At 49.9% G+C, this 20326-nt stretch overlaps 1 protein-coding gene across 1 annotated transcript; it reads right to left on the reverse strand.

Annotated features, from left to right (window-relative positions):
- Positions 1 to 15647: 15647 nt before the first annotated feature.
- LOC123183141 (uncharacterized) lies at positions 15648 to 19561 on the reverse strand. Its single transcript, XM_044595880.1, has 2 exons — positions 19205 to 19561; positions 15648 to 18486 (listed from the first exon to the last, which is right to left on the reverse strand). Exon 2 carries the CDS (start codon positions 18421 to 18423, stop codon positions 16081 to 16083), a length of 2343 nt encoding a protein of 780 aa, XP_044451815.1. The 5' UTR covers positions 18424 to 18486; positions 19205 to 19561; the 3' UTR covers positions 15648 to 16080.
- Positions 19562 to 20326: the final 765 nt, after the last annotated feature.

Consider the following 20326-nt stretch of genomic DNA (forward strand, 5'->3'; position numbering starts at 1 on the left):
ATTTCCGTTGTTTTATGTTTTCTGTTTCTCCTTCATCCGAGGGTTTGCCAAAAGTTCTCGACCTCTGCACGCGGGCGAGGGGGGTTTCGGGTACTGTCCGGGGAGTGTCGCCATTGTTCTCGTCCTGGCTGCTGCGGCTCCCCTTCGGTTGCGGTTGGTCCCTCTTTCTCCCTGGGCAAATAGCTCCCATGCGACATCTTTGAGTTGAATTGTCTATCATGCGACGCCGTTGGTTGAATGGCTCTCATGCGACGTCTCCCAGCGCAGAAATAGCTCAAGCAAGACAACCCGTTTACGTGGCTAGTTGGCTGTTAGTTAGGCTGAGGTTTGGTTAGGACACTGGGGGTTATGTGCTCTGACTGGTGGGGTCCACCTAGGGCCACGTAGTCAAGAGTCAACCGTCCACGACTCGACCGGTGACTGTGTGACCGTGCTCGACTCGCCCGTGCTGGACTGGGCGAGCGGCGCTGCCGTAAGCATCTTCTCCGGCAACGGTTTCTTCTCCGCGGTGGTGGAGCGCATTTCTCGGCAGCGGCAGAGCTATTGCGAGTGAGCTCGAAACCCTAGTCCGACTCCCCAGAATTTTGGGGGATCTGTGGCCTCATGCTGCCCCTCTGTTTCTTGGCGATTTAGAATCTCGATTGGATCCGGGGGTTGTTTCTTCTCCACGGCCCGGTGGTGGAGCGCCTTTCTCGGCAGCGGCTATTGCGAGTGAGTATTTTCCAAACTCTAGTCCTATTCCCCAGAATTTTGGATAAATCGGTGGCCTCATGCTGCCCCTGTGCCCATTTCTTGGCGTTTTAGAATCTCGATTGGATAGGAGCGCGGGGGCTGAATGAGATGGAGCGAGGAGACAGTGCTTCAAATCGGTAATGCCGCCCTCTTTTCTCTTTTAGCTGTTATCGAACTCGATTTGGTAGTGACTGTCGCTTATACTGCCGCCGCTGCCTTCCATTGACAAAACAGGGGAGGTTCAGGTTCTGCCACCACATTCGCAATTATAGTGGAATTTTTCCCCTGTAAATCCAAGCTCAGTGATGGCAGTGTCCAAGACATTGATAGAGATACCACCGTGAGGTTGGATGTCGAATTTGCAGATGTTGATCCCCAGGAATTGGAGAGCATGAAGGAGAAGGCCGTGGGCAATTTGGTGGAGAGAATTGGGGAGAGTATTGTTTCGGTCCAGAACAAGAGGTATCTCTGCAACGTTTCGATAACTATAATGGTGAATATGTGAGAATTGAAGATGGAGAATCCATGGTTGCTGAAATTGACCAGCAAGAAGGGTGGGCAAGCAAACAAGTAACATTTTATGCAGAGCTAATTGATCTGCAAACTCATTCCAGAGTTGGTTATGTGCCATCAAAGATGGCTGCACAGGTGGAAGATGATGAGTGGGTTTCACAAAAGAAGATGTTGGCATTGTTGACTGAACCGACTGTAGTAGCTGAACATATAGGGATTGATGCAGATGGAGAGGAGGGAACCCATGGTGCTAGGAAGAGGAGGGAACCGACTGTTGTTGACTGGAATGTAGTAGAGTTGAATGAAAAAACAGATTTGGTCATTACACCAATATCTGACATTGATATGGCCGAAATGTTTGGCATTCAAGTTGATGACAAAGATAAGGATAAGGATGACAGTTCTTTGCATGCTGATGGTAACACAGGCCCTAGAAAAATGCAAATGAGGATGAAGAAGAGCTGATGAGAGAGGCTGCAGATGATGTGGATGATGCAGATAATAATGAGCTGGTTTGTTTGTATGACAAAGAGAACCCAGTTATTGAGGTGGGAAAGTTGTGGCCAAGCATGAAGGAGTTTAGGATGTCTTTCAGGACCTATGCAGTGAAAAAAGAGTTTGATGCCAAGACTATGTGGACTGATCGAAAGAAATTTTATGCTCGGTGCAAAGGTTATGATGGTGGTGGCAATCCTTGCAAATGGTACTTGTCTGCCAGACTACAACCTGATGGAAGTACAGTAAGGGTAAATCAAATACCACACCAGCATACATGTATGACCACTTCACAGAGAGTTTCAAAGATGACATCACAACTTTGGGTTACGGAGAAGATTACTCCTATTTTAGCCAAGACTCCAAACACTACTGCAAAGAGGCTTAAAGTTGACTTGGAGAAGCTGTACCCCATCCAGCTGCAATATACCACAGTGTGGAAAGCAAAACAAAGGGCCATGAAATCATTGTATGGTGACTGGGAAAATACATTAGAGGTGGAGAAGAGGTCACCTGGAAGTGTGGTGGAGATAGATACAGAGGTAACAGAGGATGGCAAGGTTTTATTCAGCAAGTTTTTTATGTGTTTGAAGCCTTGCATAGATGGATTCAAAGCAGGTTGTCGTCCATATTTGAGCATAGACTCATCTTTTTTGACTGGAAAGTGGAATGGTCAGTTTGCTGCATGCAATGCTCTAGATGGACACAACTGGATGTTCCCAATTGCAATAGGAATGTTTCAATCAGAGACAAAGGCATCATGGATATGGTTCATGATGCAACTGAAAAGATGCATAGGGCCAGTTTCTCCTTTGGCCATCCACACAGATGCATGTAAAGGGTTGGAAAATGCAGTAAAAATGTTTTCCCCCATGCTGAGCAGAGGGAGTGCTTTGGACATATGTGGATGAATCTGATAAAAAATTCAGAGGAGATGAATTTGGGCGCATGTGGCCAGCAGCAAGATCCTACACCAGACAGACACATTCCTATCACCTTGGTAAGATATTGGCATCATGTAGTGATAATGAATTTGCTTCATGGTTGAACACCCACCATTCTCTGTTGTGGTATAGATCAGGTTTTAATACTGCCATAAAATGTGATCATATCAATAACAACTTGGCAGAAAGTTTTAACAACAAAGTGAAGGATTTGAAAGACTTGCTTGTGCATGACATGGTGGACCAAATAAGGATCATGATCATGCGTTTGTGGGAGTTGAGAGGAAAAATTGCTAATATTTTGGAAGGGGACAAGCTTCCAGCAATGGTACAACAGGTGGTCAACAGGAGTAGAAATCTTTCACATCTATCTGTTGAGAAATCTTCCTTGTGGGGTGCTGAAGTTAGAGATACAAAGAGTGGCAAGAGGCATGTGGTAAATACTGAGTTGCATGAGTGCACTTGCCAAGAGTGGCAACACACTGGAAAACCATGTGAGCATTCCATACTTTTTTTGGCATCTAAACCCAGGTTAAATATGCACCCATATTTGCATGAGTATTATTCAGTACAAAAATTCAAAGCTGCATATGCAAGTCCAATTCCTGCACTGACTGACCAATCTCAGTGGCCTGAGGTGGAAATAGAATTTACCTTGTGTCCCCCTGTCACTAGAAGAAAGGCTGGGAGGCCAAAACAGAGCAGATTCAAAGCTTGGTTTGAGAAAGGTGGTTGTAGTAAGAAGGGGGAAAAGGAAAAGGAAAAGAATGATAAGCCCAAGAGGGCTAAAAAAGGTAACAAAAATAGGTGCAAGTTGTGTGAGGTACTTGGGCACATAATTGGTTCATCCAAATGCATCTACACTCCTCAGAGGCCAAAGTATGTTTATGTTACCGTTTTTGCAAGTTTTTGATTTTGCTACTTGTTCTAGTATCTAACCAAGTGAAATGCTTTATTTTTAGGAGGAAGCGTGCAGAAAAAGGCCCACCTCTTGTTGTTGAACAATGCTGGCCAGTGAAAAAAGCAAGACTCAATGGCTTTAGAAGGAAGAGCACTAAGCAGATAATGTTTGGTGACAAAGATATGGAGCAAACTGAAATTGTTACTGCTGAACATGAGCTAAGTGTTTCTGTTTTGAACGATGTGATGCATACTGAATCTGTTTTGCAGGCGCTAGGGCAATCTGAAACTGTTGCAGATGAAGCAACTGTTGTGCTGCCATGCGAATCTGCTTTGACAGCTGTGTTGCCATGTTTGGAGGTTGTGCTGCCAAGTGTTGAGTTGCAAACTGAAGTAGTTGAACAATGTGTGCCATCTACTCAATCTGCAGAAGTGCAAACTGAAGAAGTGGGACATGGTCAGGTGCAAAAGTTGAGGGGGCCTAGTGGAGTTGGCAAGAAAACCAAGGGGCCAAAAAGCAAGAGCATCAACATCAACAAACTATGCGCCGTGGAACCAAACGGTGGAAAAAAGGAGAAGAAATCGAGTGGTAGAAAGAAGCAAAAGAAATAGAGTCGAAATCATTCAAATTTGATGTGAAAACTTAAGTTTGTTGTCATTTGATGTGAAAAATTATGTTCTTTCATGTGAAAACTTATGTGCTATGATGTTGATTTGACTTGAAATAAAATTCAAATTTGAACCTACATTCAAATTTGAACCTATCTCCAATATTTTTGGAGTTAAGTTGTTTGTTCTGTGATGTTGCATTGTTTTATGTACTACTATGCACTTTAGTTCATAAATCCAACCCTTTTTGTGAAGTCCAACTCATAGTCACTGAAAATGTTGTCCAAACAGGCTCAAAGTAAGGGAGAACGACCCCATTTCTAAGAAAGTTTTTTTCGACCTTCTCAAAATCACCCAAAAAGATTTTCTTAGCTTATATTATACCTATATAGGATCAATACGAAGTCTCACCTTTTTTTGAATAAGTATTCATATTATTAATTTATTTTTGAAAAAACACCCTTTAATACAAAGTCAGCAATAAAACAAGTTTAAAAATTTAAAATGCAAAAATAACTTCAGATCCTCCTTAGTCACTCCAAAATGAAGCTAAGGTGAGGTTTTTGATTTTTTGCATTTTCAAAACCTCAAACCCTCTTCTCACTCCTTTGAACTCTATGCAACCTCAGTCGAGATAGTCCAATTTGTGAAGGTTTTTTCATGCAAAGATCATTAGATCAAGTTCATCATTTTATATCATAACTATGTAACATAACAAGACTATATGCGCAGGTTTTTCATTTTTTAGATTTTTTTTTGAATTAGTTATACACATTTGAATGTTCGGTCAAACCTTTCAAAGCCCCGTTGACTGCCTCCAAAACCCATGTAACCCTAGCGCCAAACGTCCACCGTCGATCTAACCCTAACGCCAAACTGCGGCCGTCGGATAGGCCTTCTAGAAGGATTCTGCGGGGGCGATCCGTGGGAGCCCTGATTCTCCAATCTGATTGGCCACCTTTTTTTCTCTGACGAACAGATAACGTTGAGCGGGGGAGCATCTCAGTGACCGTTGGGCCGAGCGGATCGGGCCCGGCAGAGCCTGGCGTGCGTGCGCACGGCCGTCGAGAAGGGGGATGGGCTGCATGCGAGAGGGTCACTGACATGTGGGCCATCCCCATGCATGCCATGCAACGGCGTCGCAACCTAGCTATTCTGTGCCCGTGAACACTGGGACACAGCCTAGCCATTTGCATGCGGGCTTGCATGCACGCATCGACGCAGTAAAGCAGCGGCAGGGGCATAGCGTATAGGTACGTCGCATCTAAGCTATTTTAACAAATGCATGTTTGAACCTGAGACACGGGACGGACGCGTCGGTGGTGCAGCTCCTTTTTCAGTGTCACGCGCGGATGAATGGGCCTGTTTCCCACGCGGCGTCACCGCCGATGCAAGTCCACGAAACGATGCATCTCGCCTGTGCCGCCCGTGCCTCTTTGGATGCTCTGCCCGCTGTTTTTGAATTAATGTCCGCAATTACTTATGCCAGCACGAACGGAGAAGAGAAAACGATCGAAGGCATCGTGTACATTGACTATGGCTGCAACGCGGCTATAAAAGGGCACCATTTCCTCATCCCTCTCACACTCATCTCTCAAGCCTCCTCCGCTTCTTCTTTTCGAGACAAATCCACCACTCGAGCCACCATGCAGTTCTACGGCCCTACCTACCGTCGCCCTCGCACCGTGCCGAAGAGGGAGTACCCGGCCGGAGTCATCGTCGAGAATAGCCTGAGGGTGTGGGCCATCTCAAGGTGGAGGGGCCCTAGAGAGTTGACTCGCTTCTTCCTCCAAGCCGGCTACCGCCACCTCCCTCCGGGCACTCCGCCCATGTTCCACCTCCACGAGCAGTACGATGGCGACGCCAACGGCATCGTCATCGGCCTCTACATCACCTTCACCAACCCCTATGACGCTCACCACCTCCTCGGCCAGGTGTTCTGGTGTGGATGCGAGTTTATCGCGTTCATCACCTACAACATCTTCACAAACTTCCACCACATCTTCCCCCACCCCAACGGCATGCACACCCTCCCCTACCAGATGCCGGAGAACGACGAGTGAGGGGCGCCGGCTAAGGAGGGGCCAAGGAGTTGTTCGAGTGCGAGTCTTTCTATCTATCTAGCTTGTGTTGTGTTGGTTGGGGCGTGTGTGCCCGTGTCTTCTAGCTATATGTCTAGTTTTAATTATTTTCCTTTCATGTTTTATGCACTATATGTTGTAAGGGGATGCCCCTCTATATGTTCTCTAAGGGGATGCTACTAGGGTACCCGATGCCCCTCTATCGTGCTATCTATTAACGTTTTTTCGGGCCTAAAGTTTCTCCATTGCATTTTATTTATGTGGCCATGTGAACTAAAACATGCACTAAAACATGATCCAATCATAAAAGTTGTTGTTAGCACGTGTCTAGTTAATTGCCCGCCCGTCGTTTAGGCCTGCTTCCTGCCCGAAAGAAGGCTAGCCGGACTAGTGGTAGGGGACCCGACCGTAAAAAAACCTACCCTATTCTCGAACCCTCTGCCGAGCTTCCTTTTATGTTTTATGCACTATATGTTGTAAGGGGATGCCCCTCTATGTTGTAAGGAGATGCTACTAGGGGCACACTAGATGTCTTCTTTTTTTGAGAGGGGCACAACCTTTTTCGGTTGAAACACACGAGTAAAAACTTTGAAAACACCATAGCACAAATCAAAAAAATTTAAAAATGGTGCTTGGTTGAAATAAACTAGAACCAAACAATTGCAACTTTTTTGGTTCACAAAAACTGCAAGTTAGACTGCTAACTAGAACCAACCTTTTGTTTTAGCCGAAACAACACGGGACCCTACCATCGGACACGATAGCTTGTGCATAAAAATAGCTCAAATAATTATCAGATGAGTTATCTCAAAAAAGGTGACTGCAGGAAACTTAAAAATTGTGAAATAACCTAAAGCCGAAAAGATATATCGATGTCAATGACCGTGTGCACTTTTTTTGCACTAGCTACACTTCTTTTATCAATGGGCCTGGATATGTTCTATTCGGCCCTGCCTAACTTCTATATGGGCCTGGCCTTTTCGGGCAACTGTGGACGAACCTTTTTTTCCTTTTCTCCCTCTACCACTGAAACTGAAACTGATGACGAACTGAAGAACTGAAAAAACGGGGCCGAAACAGAGTGGAGAAGACATGCCGAATTCGTACAACGCAACACTTTTATTCAAACATCCATATCATTACGATTACAAATGATGCCCAATCTATTCACTTACGACTAATTATCATCACATAAACAAATGCGAGAGCAATTACACAAACATAAAAAAGTCCGGCCATCAGCCCCATCAAATTGCCCTGCTTCTGCAATTCGATGAGTTTCTTCATCTGCTTGTTCAGCTTCTTCAGCTCTGCCGTCACTCCTGCATCCCCCACAGTAGCACCAATGGAATGGGCGCCCCCAATGGAATTGCCAGATCCAGGGGCCCGAGATCCAGACGGGCCTGATCCAAACTTGCCCGACTTCTCCGCCTCCAACGGTAAATCGAGCTCCCCTGATGCACCCTCCAGTTGAATCCGCTCTATGTACTCATCTAGCCACTCAAAATGGGTGCATTGCTTCAATTTCTGAAATCGAAAAGATGAACCCTAAATCCCAAATCCGATGAAAAATGCGCAAATATGAAATTGGGAGACAAAAACCAAAATTGGCATATTGAGAAGTAAAATCTCACCTTTCCCTGCTCTGGTTTGCTCCCGCATTTCACGAATTCCCGCCCAAGGTTGCCATTCTTGTCGGTCGTTGTGACTAGCCGCTTCAGGGGTGCGGTACGTGGGCATGCAGGGCACCTTGTCATGGGCACTGCGCCATAGCGCGGCCATGAGCGGCGGGAGGCTGAAGCGGAGCTCGACATTGCTAGTTCGCGGCCCGGAACGGCGTTGCTGCGCGTCGTCGCCGGAGAAGAAGAACAACGGTCGGGGAGGGGGGGAGGATGGGATCGGGTGCTGCACGGCTCGGGGCACGGCTCGGTGTCCTCTTGTGCCAATGCTGAGCTGGATAAGTTAGTGGGTCCCATGCTGTGGGTCCCGCTCACCTGACCAATGCTGAGCTGGATAAGTTAGTGGGTCCCACGCTGTGGGTCCCGCTCACCTGATTCGAGTTTTAAACATGTGTCTTTGGATTAGGCAGCAGTGTCGCATGACAGCTATTTTTTCCAACGCAGATGTCGCATGAGAGCCATTTGAACCAACGATGTCGCATGAGAGACAATTCAACTCAACGACGTCGCTGTTAGGAATGGGCAACTACATTCACAGGAGGGTAAGGGCTAGTACATATACATGTGTATGGTAAAGTGCAAGAGAGACTATACACATCTAACACCCCCCCCCCTCAAACTCATGGTGGATCAACAACACTGAGTTTGAAGAGAAGAAAACTATGCTGCGCTTGAGTCTGTGCCTTCGTGAAGAAGTCCGCCAACTGTAACTCAGAGGGCACATAGTGAAGAGTGAGAGTCTGATCCTGCACAGCAGCACGCACAAAGTGGGCATCCACACCGATGTGCTTGGTGAGCTCATGCTTCACCGGGTCACGCGCAATACTGATAGCACCAGTACTGTCTGACAATAAGGGAGTCGAGGTAGTAGCAGACACACCAAAGTCCTCAAGTAACCACCGTAACCAGATCACCTCAGCCGTCAGCATAGCCATGGCTCGCAACTCAGCCTCTGTACTCGAGCGAGAAACGGCAGTCTGTTTCTTTGTCTTCCAGGCAATAAGAGAGCCACCAAGAAAGACACAATAAGCAGACAGCGAGCGTCGATCAGAGGGATCACTAGCCCAGGTAGCATCAGAGTAGGCCTGGAGCTCAAGAGAGCTGGAGCGGGGAAAGAAAAGGCGCTGAGAGAGCGTGCCACGAAGATATCGTAGAACACGGAGGAGATGACTATAGTGGACAGAGGTGGGGGCTGAAACGAACTGACTCAGGATATGAACAGGATAGGAGATATCAGGACGCGTAACAGCAAGATAGACAAGACTGCCAACAAGGTGACGATAGCGAGTGGGGTTAGGGAGAGGGTCACCATCAGAAGCACGAAGCTGAACGTTGAGTTCCATAGGAGTCACAACTGTGCGCTCATCACCGAGAGCAGCGCGAGCAAGAAGATCCTGAATATATTTTTCTTGGGAGATGTAGAAGCCATCAGAGGTCGAGGAGATCTCAATCCCAAGAAAATAGCGAAGTGGACCAAGATCAGTCATGAGGAACTGGTCGCGAAGGCGAGCCTTAACAAAGGCTATGTAGTCAGAGTCGTCACCAGTGATGATCATGTCATCAACATAGAGAAGGAGCAGAGTCCGACCACGAGGAGACGTGTGAACAAACAACGCGGGATCATGATCACTGGGCAAGAAGCCAGCGGCAGTCACCACAGAGGCGAAGCGCTCAAACCAGGCGCGAGGGGCCTGTTTAAGACCATAGAGGGAGCGGCGAAGTCGACAGACCAAACCATCAGGAGCATAGTACCCCGGTGGTGGCTGCATATAAACCTCCTCACGCAACTCGCCATTAAGAAAAGCGTTCTGAACATCAAGTTGAGAGATAGACCAATGACGAACAGAAGCAACAGCAAGAAGAGTGCGAACAGTGGTCATGTGGGCCACAGGAGCGAATGTCTCATCATAATCGCGTCCCTGCTCCTGCTGAAAACCACGGGCCACAAGGCGCGCTTTGTAGCGCTCAAGAGAACCATCAGAGCGAGTCTTAATCTTGTAGACCCACTTGCAGGTGATGGGACGGACACCGGAAGGGAGGGAAACCAGATCCCATGTGCCAGAGCGCTCAAGGGCAGCAAGCTCTTCGGCCATCGCAAGCTGCCATTCAGGCTGAGTCATGGCAGTCCGATAGGAAGTGGGCTCAGCAATAACAGAGAGACCGTACCGATCAGGAGAGTAGCGATCAGGCGGGGGGCGAGGCCGAGCACGGAGGTTATGAACCGGGGGAGGCGTGAAAGGAGGTGCACCAGAGGTGGAAGGCGCATCAGGGGAAACATCCTCAGAACGAGGGCGACGAGTATAGTGAAGAGGAAATGGTGAGAGAGGGCGACGGACTGGAGATGATGGTGGAGAGTTGGAGGAGGAGGATGGGGAAGATGGTGTCGGTGGTGAAGGAGAAGGAAGGAGAGGTGCAGGCGGAGGAGGAAAAACATGAGGAGGCACATAGCAGGGTGTATCAGGGAGAAGAAGAAAAGAAAGATCGTCCACAGAGAAGCTCGAGGTAGAAGGACGTGGGTAGTAAGAGCGAGACTCGTCAAAGGTCACATCACGCGAGATGCGCAAACGACGACCAACAGGATCCCAGCAGCGATAGCCCTTGTGCTCATCACTGTAGCCAAGAAAAACACACTCAACCGACTGAGCAGTCAGTTTGGTGCGTTCTCGCGGGGCAAGAAGGACATAGCACACACATCCAAACATACGAAGAGCTGAGTAGTCAGGAGAGCGACCAGTGAGACACTCCATAGGAATACCACCCTGCAGAGCAGTCGATGGCTGTATGTTGATGAGATAGGTGGATGCAGAAACAGCCTCAGCCCAAAAATGGGGTGGGAGAGAAGCGGCAATCATCAGAGCACGAGCCGTCTCAAGTAGATGACGATGCTTACGTTCGGCAACGCCATTCTGAGCATGTGCACCAGGACATGAGAACTGGGCAAGAGTACCCTGTTCCGCAAGAAAACCACGCAACAGCTGGGAGATAAACTCACCAGCGGAGTCAGCACGAAAAGTACGAATGGGCGTGGAAAACTGGGTGTGAACCATGGCAGCAAAACGTTTGTATATAGAGAGAACCTCGCTACGAGATTTCATAAAGTAGAGCCAAGTGTAGCGAGAGAAATCATCAATAAACAAGATATAGTAGCGGTGACCACCTTTCGAATCAAAGGGAGCAGGACCCCATACATCAGAATGAACTAAGTCAAAAGGACGCTGAGATACCGACTCACTGGTAGGATAAGGTAACTGGGTCTGTTTGCCAAGTCTGCAGCCATTACAATGTAAAGAAACATCTCCAGATACAGACCCTAAGAGGCCCTGACGAACTAAAGAAGACAAGCGAGAGCCACATATGTGACCAAGGCGATGATGCCACTGCTGGAAGGACGCAGACGAAGAGGCAGCAAGAGCATGGGAGCTGGCTGAAGTGGTGGCAGCGGAAGGAACACAAAGCCAGTCAACCTCCCAAAGGCCCTCTGACTCACGGCGCCGGGGGCCAGCACCAACCAAAGCCTTGGTGCGACGATCCTGAATGGAGCAAGAGTCGGTATCAAGAATGACACGACAACCAGAATCAGTAAGTTGGGCAGCGGAAAAAAGATTCATGGTGAGGCGAGGAACATGTGAAACACTAGGAACAGAAAAAGATGGAGTGGAAAGAAGACCACGGCTAGCAACAGGAAGAGGTGTGCCATCAGCGGTAAGAACATTAACAGGCGAATCAAGAGGTCGGAGAGAAGACAGCACGGAAGAATCAGAAGACATATGAAAAGTGGCTCCAGAATCCAGAACCCACGAAGATGTACCTGACTGTGTAGATGCCTGCGGTGGTGGAGCAGTGGCTGCAGTCACAGCAGCAGCGGAACCGGTCGACGAAGAGCCTGAGGAAGCTAAGAGACGCTTGAGCCTCATAATGTCCTGGTCAGTGAGTGACGGGGTCGAGGAGGATCCAGGAGTCCCACTGGAAGAGGAGCGCCTCTGGTCTCGCTTCTTCTCACGGCAATCAGACTCTGGGTGACCTGGCCGAGAGCAGTAGCCACAGAAGGTGTCACGGCGCGACCGGCCCCTCTCAGCATAAGAAGGACGACCACCCCCTGAAGGAGTAGGCAGGAGCAGTGAGGCGAGCAGGTGGCATAGGAGCTCGGGCGGCCAACACTGATGGAACCACAAGTAACCCAGCAGAGCGTAGGCGGGTCTCTTCAGCACGAAGCTCAGCAAGTACCTCCGAGATAGGAACACGACCACGAGCGAGCAGGTGAGCACGGCGAGGCTCGAACTCAGAGCGAAGACGAGATAAGAACTCGTGAACCCGCTGAAACTCCAAATCGGACCGTGTAGTCTGACAGCAACGGCAAGTTCCACAAACGACAGTCCGAAGAGAGTCAAGCTGACGCCAGATGGCAGAGCACTGTGAATAGAACTCATCAACAGAGGAATCACCTTGCTGGAGTGCATGCTCCGGACGCACCACAGATAGGTAGAGAGCATCACCAGAGGGCTGATAGCGCTGACAGAGATAAGACCACATCGCTGCAACTGTGCCAAGTCCCATGAACTCCGAGGCGAACTGAGGAAGGACACTCGCAGTAAGAACAGCAGCAGCACGAGCATCATCATTGCGCCACTGAGTGTAAGCAGACAGATCATCACGATAGGCAGAAAGGGCATCCGAATAGGCTGACATCTGCTGATCATAGGCATCAACTGCAGTATCATCGAGAGCCTTGGCGGCATCACGATCAGCCTGAGAAGCATCAGCAGCAAGAACCGGCGGTGCTGGCGGGGTAGGAGCCACTGGAGCAACAGGGCAAGGCGGACAGGGGACCTTGCCAGAGAGAACACCCCACAGAAGAAGACCGCGCATGTGGATACGCATAAAGCCCGCAAACTCGGCATAGTTGGTGCCATCGAAGATCACCGAGCACCGAGGAACGGCGACATAGCCCGAGGAAGACACGAGGAGCTCTTTTTTTTGTCAACTGCTACAGGAGACCCCGATCCAGATCGGGATCAGGCTCGCGTTGGCTCGATCCAGCCCCGATGGAGGAAGCGGGGGGGGGGGGGGGAGGGCGAGCGTGGGAGGGGCCGGCCCTGGGCAGCACCGGCTGCAGCAGGAGGCGGCCAGGGGCGGCAGGGCGCGGGGAGGTGGCTGCCGGGCGTGGGGAGGCGCAGGGAGGTGGCTGCCGGCCGCGGCCGAGCACGGGAAGGCGCGGGGCGGCGCGAGGCGGCAACGGCAGGCCGCGGCCGCGCTCGGGGCGGCGCGGGACAGCGACGGCAGGCCGCGGCCGAGCTCGGGGCAACGCAGGCCGGGGCGAGACGGCGTGGCGGCGGGGAGGGAGAGAGCCGGGGGCGAGGGAGGAGGTGGCCGGCGCCGGCGACGAGGTAGAGGGAGGCCGGCGACGGGGGAGCTAGGCACGGAGCTGCGAGCGTGCGGGAGCGGGAGAGGAACCTAAGCATCTGATACCATGTTAGGAATGAGCAACTACGTTCACAGAAGGGCCAAGGACCAGTACATATACACGTGTATAATAAAGTGCAAGAGAGACTATACATATCTAACAGTCGCATGGGAGCTATTTGCCCCTTTCTCCCTACCTTCCTGGCTTCCTGCCATGTCTCGGTTTGATTTGGGTGCGTTGCCGGCGGCCGATGGGATGGGATTGGATTGGTTTGGTGTTCCTGTGACGGAGAGGTAGGGGAAGGCAATCCGGTAGGAGGATTTTGAGAGCTCGCACGCGCTTGCTCGTTTCATGATTCGCTCCCTCCTCCTCCGACGGTGGTCCAGTACAAGGGCCGGGAAGGTGTGGCATGGGGCATGGTTAATCCTTGAACCTGCCTGATGGCCTCTACCGGTATGCCAACGAGGAACCCGAGCCACAGGCCACAGCAGCTTCACCTCCAACTCCAAACATACACACGGAATCTGTTGCCCGGTCAAACCATTCGACTCAACAGAGAAATGCAGAACCGACTCACCTCTGCTAGAGGAAACCAATCATTCTCTCCTCAGATTAATACCCGCAAAAAAATAAAAAGCACTACATTTCTTAATTACGGGGCCTACTCCTCCTGACCAAGACCCTTTCAAAAGAAAATCAACCTTTCCCCCCCCTAGGAAAAGTGAGTTCCTATCGGTTGGAACAGCAACATATACTGCAGTCCTAGCTGTAGTTGTAGACAAATCAGTTTTGGAATCCTCACAAAGCATTTAGTTATTTCCTTTTCAAACAGGGCATTCACTTGATAGTTCAGAAAACAGACACGCTAGAACACAGAGGGAGTATTATTTTGCACAACTATATTTTGATTGGAAAGCATCGAAGCAATTGTATGTGTTTCTGCTCCACCATTTTATCATAAGATTAATTAATCAACTCCTTTGATGTAGAAACCACATAAAATCTACTAAATTTTGGAAACATATATTTGAAACAAAAAAAATGATACAAACAATTGAACAATACTTTGACACTGCTAGAACACCTCTTGAGGAATCCCCCCCCCCCCCCCCCCCCCCCCCCCGACCGCGCCTTCCCCACCCCTTCGAGCGGGCGTTCCCCCACTCCTCCACCTCCCCGCCGCCTGTGCCGGCCTGGCCCGAGCGACACTGGCGGCGGCGGCCCCTTGGCCCTTTCCCTCCCAAGGGTCCTCCGATGTGTGACAGGGCGACTCCGGTCGGTGCACTCAGGCGGCGGCGGAGATCCTGGCGCGGGCAGGGCGAGCTCTGGGCGGCGGCGGCGCCGTTGACGATGGGGCAGCGCGGGCTGGCGGTGCCCGCCTGGCGTGGGCGGGCCGGCGACAGGCGTGGCGTCTGCCGGGCTCTCGGGAGACGGTGGCGATGTGTCCGGCTGGTGGCGGGCGGCGGCTATGGCTGCCGGCATGCAGCAGCGCCGTGGCTGGGGCTTTGCGGTCCCGCTATGGGCCCGGCCAGGTCCGGGTGGCCCGGTTTGCCCTGGTTGCGACGTCCGGCCGGCAATCCGCGTCGGTGCGGGAGGCAGAGGCCTCCAACGTGACGCCGGTGGAGGCGGTTCCCTCCCGTTCGGCTCCGATGCTTCCGTCCGTGCCATCTAGGCGCATCTTGTCTCTGCTCTCTTGTCCTCATGGTGGTGTTCGCAGCAAGACGGCGTGCATGGGTCCAAGACTGTGTGGCGCGTGCTTGCGGGTGGCAAGACGGTGGTTTGGCTCCGTTCTAGTGGGCGCCGGGGCATGGGGGTGCAGGAGAAATCCCTGCCGGTTCTTCCGACTCCGACGTGGTGACGCCGGTGGGTGCCGCCATTCCTTCCTGAAGGGCGTCGGTGCTACCCATCCCCCGCTCTCCTTCTGCGTGCCGGGGGAAACCCTAGGACTTGTCCGGATAGCAGCGTCGTTGGCGTCGCATTCCTTCTTGGAGGTGTTGTTTGATACGCGGAGGTTTGGTGCCATGGCGAGTGGTGGGACGTAGATGGAGAGCGCAGCGGTGGTGGACCATTCATGCTTGTCGAGTTGCCGTTGTTGGCTTTTTTGTCTTCTTTTCTTTTCTTTGGGCTGTTGTGCCGTTCGCCCCAGGCAGTTACCTTGTGATCGATGTACATGCTTTATAATATAAAGCGAAGGGAAACCCTATTTCGTCAAACAAAAGAAATGATTACATTAGTTTGAACACACACTCTTCACAACAACAACAACAACAACAACAACAACAACAACAATAAGAAACAACACGAAACAAACCGATGCATTTTCACTTTTTGTTGATTAAAGGTGACATACAACCCCCATTTCCATTCAAGAAAAAGGAGTTTGGGACTCTTCAGGAACTTGATCCATGCATCTCCAGTGCACAAGCCACTCCATCAGATGCTTTTTTAACCCAAGACAGCAAACTAACATCTACTAGTCAACAAAACTAGGCATACAGCCAACAACAGGAAATAGCAACAAATAACAACGAATTGATGAACTTACAAAACACACAAGCAACCTCCAGCTTTGATCAAGTCGAAGATCATCACCCATTGCAAATCCTTCTGACCCAGGCGCCCAGCGTGTCGCCTCGGATAGCTTCTTAGACACCAGCAGAAGCATATTTCGAACCCCACTAATCTTCATACATTTTCACATGAAACGGCAGTGCAGATTTTCCCACCTAAGACTGCACAGTCTGATCGTAAACATCTTCTTGCGTTAGTGCTGTATCAAAATCTTGGTCGCCGTGCTGGACCTCCCCTAGGATGCCGGCATGGGTTAGCAACGCCCAGAGATGTGTCATGAGCTCCCCGCCAGAGCTCAGAAATATCTTGTGCTGAGAAGCCCTTGTAGATGCAGCCAGGTGGATAACAAATCCTGCCCAGAACTCTGACAAGAAGCTCCACAGATCTTCCGGCTTGTCACCGCTGAACGCTTCTGCCAGCTTCTTGCCAAGATCTGCCCCCTTCTTCAATATGGTGTCGTCTAGATTTTCCTCTTTTTTCCCATCCTGGTTTTCCTCGTCCTGTTTTCCCCCGTCCACTTTTTTATTATACAATTCTATCTCCTCTGATGCATATTTCTTGAGCCGTCCAAGCATCTGGGTGGACTGATAACAAGGAGCACATGAGTCAAATTTTCCGTTGAAAAGGCGACTTTTTTCTTGACGCACCTTTATCAGCACCGACCTGGCCATTAGGCTGTTCCCAGGCACTAGAGGAGGAACCAGTGTGAGCGCATACGCGCAGTACTGCGACAATGTCCTAGCAATCATGTACTGAGACCACAGAAGATCTGAATCGCCTTCCCAAGGTTTGCGCCGGCCAAAGTCTTGCCCACTCCAATACATACTGGCTGAGACCTCTCTGTTTTCAGCGAGATCAATCTCGCAGTAGCATGTAGCAATATGCCAAACCAGCAGAATGTGCACAGAATCCTTCACGCCATTTACCGCTCCGGTGAAATTTGCGCGAAAACCGGCAGTTGCCTCGACTTTGCCAAATGCTCGCTCAAGGTAGTTGTCCAACCGCGGGGGATCCTCAGCCAAGCAGTCTCTGAGACAGTTGATCACAGCACGCTTCACTTCCTGGGACAGATGTACAAAGTACCTGGAACATCCTTCTGGAAAGAACAAATTGGTGGGGAAGACAAAACAGGAGGGGAAGAGAAGGTTGCATTGGCCAACCTTTCCATGCCATCTTGGCAACCAGGGCACAGAGAGCCTGCAGAGCTTCCGCACAAGAACCTTGGTCACCGGGCTTTGCAGCCACCATGGCTTCTGCACGTACTGGCACAACAAAATTATCTTGGTCCAGTCTGAGAACACGTAAGTTGTGATCTCCCATGTCTCTTTTACAAAAAGGAAACACAGGAGAAACCATGTAAAAGTTACTCCACCATGAACATTGCCGAGCTCGTCTCTTGTGCCAACCTTGGAAAAGCTATAGATAGCAACCGCCATGCCTCCAATCCCCCCTATCAGAATGGTGGATAGCAGGAGCCGGATGAATGGAAAACCTTTTGCAAATACTATGGCATGCCTGCTATTGAAGAAATCATTGAGGAAAGACAACTCAGCCTCGCTGACACGGAACGCCCTTTCGGAGTTGCAGGGCTCACTGAGGATCCCATCAAGAACCAGCCGTCTTGTCCTTTTCAGCTTGGCCTCATGGATGCCGAAGTTGAAGAAGCGCCTGCGAAGGAGCTTGTAGAGTGCAAAGGAGAGGCAGAGGTCCTTGAGCTCCTCGTCAAGGGCGTCAGCCGGATCGGCCGGCTCCTCCCAGATCTTCTCAAGCGTCAGGATCTCCTTGTGCTCATCTCTCAACGCCAGCAAGAGCCTCCTGATATTCCCAGTTTCCTCTACCATACCAGTATCTCTTGCTTGTCCGCCGGTTTCGTTCTTCTTCATCTTCCGTTTCTTGGCTTCGCCCCGCACCAAGTACCGGTACCCCTTCATTGTGACAGGGTCACCATCACCCCCACCACCAGCTTTGTGCTCATGACGCATGTACTCTGTTAATAGTCTCAAATCCTCTCTGTGGCTATCGTTGGCAAATTCAGAGGAGATAAAACCATAGATGATGCGTAAAGAGTTGACTGACCAAAGCAGCCAACCAGTTACCTTGAGAATCTTGGGCGCCTTAGAGCGGAGGATGTTGGCAGACCAGAAGGAGGACATGAGGTCTACCAACGGGGTTTGCTTCAGGGCGATGCCGGCCGGGCGGCCTATCTTGACGCTGTAACGGAGGGTGACCAACAGCACAGCCCACACCTTGTAGTAGTAGTCCTTATCGGAGGGGCGTTGCATGATCCCAAGACTGTATATGGTCAATGCTTGGGTTACTGCGTCCATAACGATCAGAGTCATTCTCATGGCGTTGCCTGTTGACCGATGCCGCAAAGCATCCAGCACAAATCGGGTCACCATGAGCGCTGTAGTGAGGGCGACGATGAATTGAATAACTATAGGGTTGAGTATTTCGCCATCCTTGTGTACGATACTTAGGATGATTTTGAACGCCATTGCAAGGATAAGCAGCTGGATGCAGTGGCGGAGCCAGGAAAATTTCTTAGTATGTGCTGCCACCTACGAAAAGGGAAAGAAAAAAAGACATCAAACGCATAATAATATGAAATTGACGAACGGAATGGTATGCAGCCTGGCTCTTTCCTAGACAATTTGAAAAACTAGAAATGCAGCCTGGTTTGAACAACAATTCCCTAATGATCCTGCGGCTGTCAGTTTTAATCTATGCCATTATCTCACAAACGGGGCAAGGCAATCTTGTAAACAAGAACAGGCGGTGGAAGCATTGATGGAGTGCTGAGGATCAAGAAGGCGATGCAGGAGATTCTACTCTAGGACGCATGTTTGGGCGCCTAATGTACCCAGGATTGCTATGGGGTGATCTTATCTGAGATCATATGTTCTTCCCTTGTTGCTTCCTTTATCTAGTCATGTCCTGTAGTGGCTACTTCGTAAGATTTAAAGTTCAATCCGGTGTGCTCTATGCTGGGTGTGTGGATACTGATGGTATGTCCAGCAGGTTAGGCATTAGGGCGCTGTGTGGTTAATTGCCCGTGCCATGCTAGAACACATTTCTGGCTGTTCTGTTTCTAGCTTTCCTATTTGGCATGTTATAACTTGTAAGACTCACGGTTTCTCTAAATGGAAATCGACGAGGTAACATTGGAATGGTATGCAGCAGTTGAGAAACATTGGAATGCAGCTTGCCAAAAATGCGAGGCTATAATTCCCAGAAACTTGACAGCACAAACATATACAAGGAAGCCATCAAACTGACCTGAAGTACGTACAGAATCCTTTGACAAGAACTGCTTCTCGTGCCTGGCGGGGGGTGGCGGGCTGGGAATCAAAAGCAATGGGCGGTGCGGGAGCAGGGGATCACACGCAGAGAGAGTGAGGGTGAGAGATCGGGGAGTAGGTGAAGATTTGTGGAAGTCACGTGGAAGGGGACGCCGGAGGAAGCTAACCGGTCGTCATGCCGAATCAGAGTTCATTCATCCCACAGAAGTGCCAGTAGGGACACCTTGTTTGAAAATGTCCAGAGTCCAATTATTTACATGTTTGGACATTAATTAGGTCGATGCAGAGAGGAGCTCGTTGTCCATTTCCATTTGGACAGCAATCAAATCTTGTGGCCCGCCGCCACCGGACCAGGCGGCCAAGGAAGTTAATACTGATGCCCTGACATGAAAAAAAGGCAGCTGGAACATTGATGTGCATATAGGACATCTTACCAACCATGACAAGAGAATGTATGTGCCTTGTTCCAAGAGGAAAGCAAAAGATCAACGACATCAATTATGTACTTTTACGATTTGATTTTTAATTTAGTATTGCTTTATTCGCTTGGTCTGGACGTGGATACATGCCTTTGATCATTGCTATATGTGCTCTGTCAAAGCATGCTTAGAGCATCTCCAGCAGCTCCCTCACTCCAAAAAAAGCACGCATAGAGGAAAGTTGATGCAAAAAACGTGCTCCAGCAGTTTCCCAACACCCTCACCCCCGCTTACATGGCAATTTTGCCTATGAGGAGAGACATGAAAAAGTGAATGAAGTGGGCTCTCATGCAAGAGCCTAGCTAAATGCGTACTTCTAAAAAAATACAATAAATACGAAGAAAGTGACTATAAGTGGTGACTATATATCTCGACAGGCTTTCGCCCCGCTTTATAAATAAAGCAACAACCATACAAAGTACACGGCCGAACGATACAAAGTGGTGAGGTAACCCTCTTACAAAGCCGATGTCAAGATAATCGGAAACGCAGACCGCAGGAGACTACGAAACCGGAAGATAACACAGGAAGACCTGATAACACCGCTACACTACACCCTAGAACACCTAAGCTCCACGACAACGCCCTCAGGAGGGGGAACGACGCCAGGCGTCGCCGCT

The sequence above is a fragment of the Triticum aestivum genome, chromosome 1D (genome assembly GCF_018294505.1).
Source record: "Triticum aestivum cultivar Chinese Spring chromosome 1D, IWGSC CS RefSeq v2.1, whole genome shotgun sequence".
NCBI lineage: Eukaryota > Viridiplantae > Streptophyta > Magnoliopsida > Poales > Poaceae > Triticum > Triticum aestivum.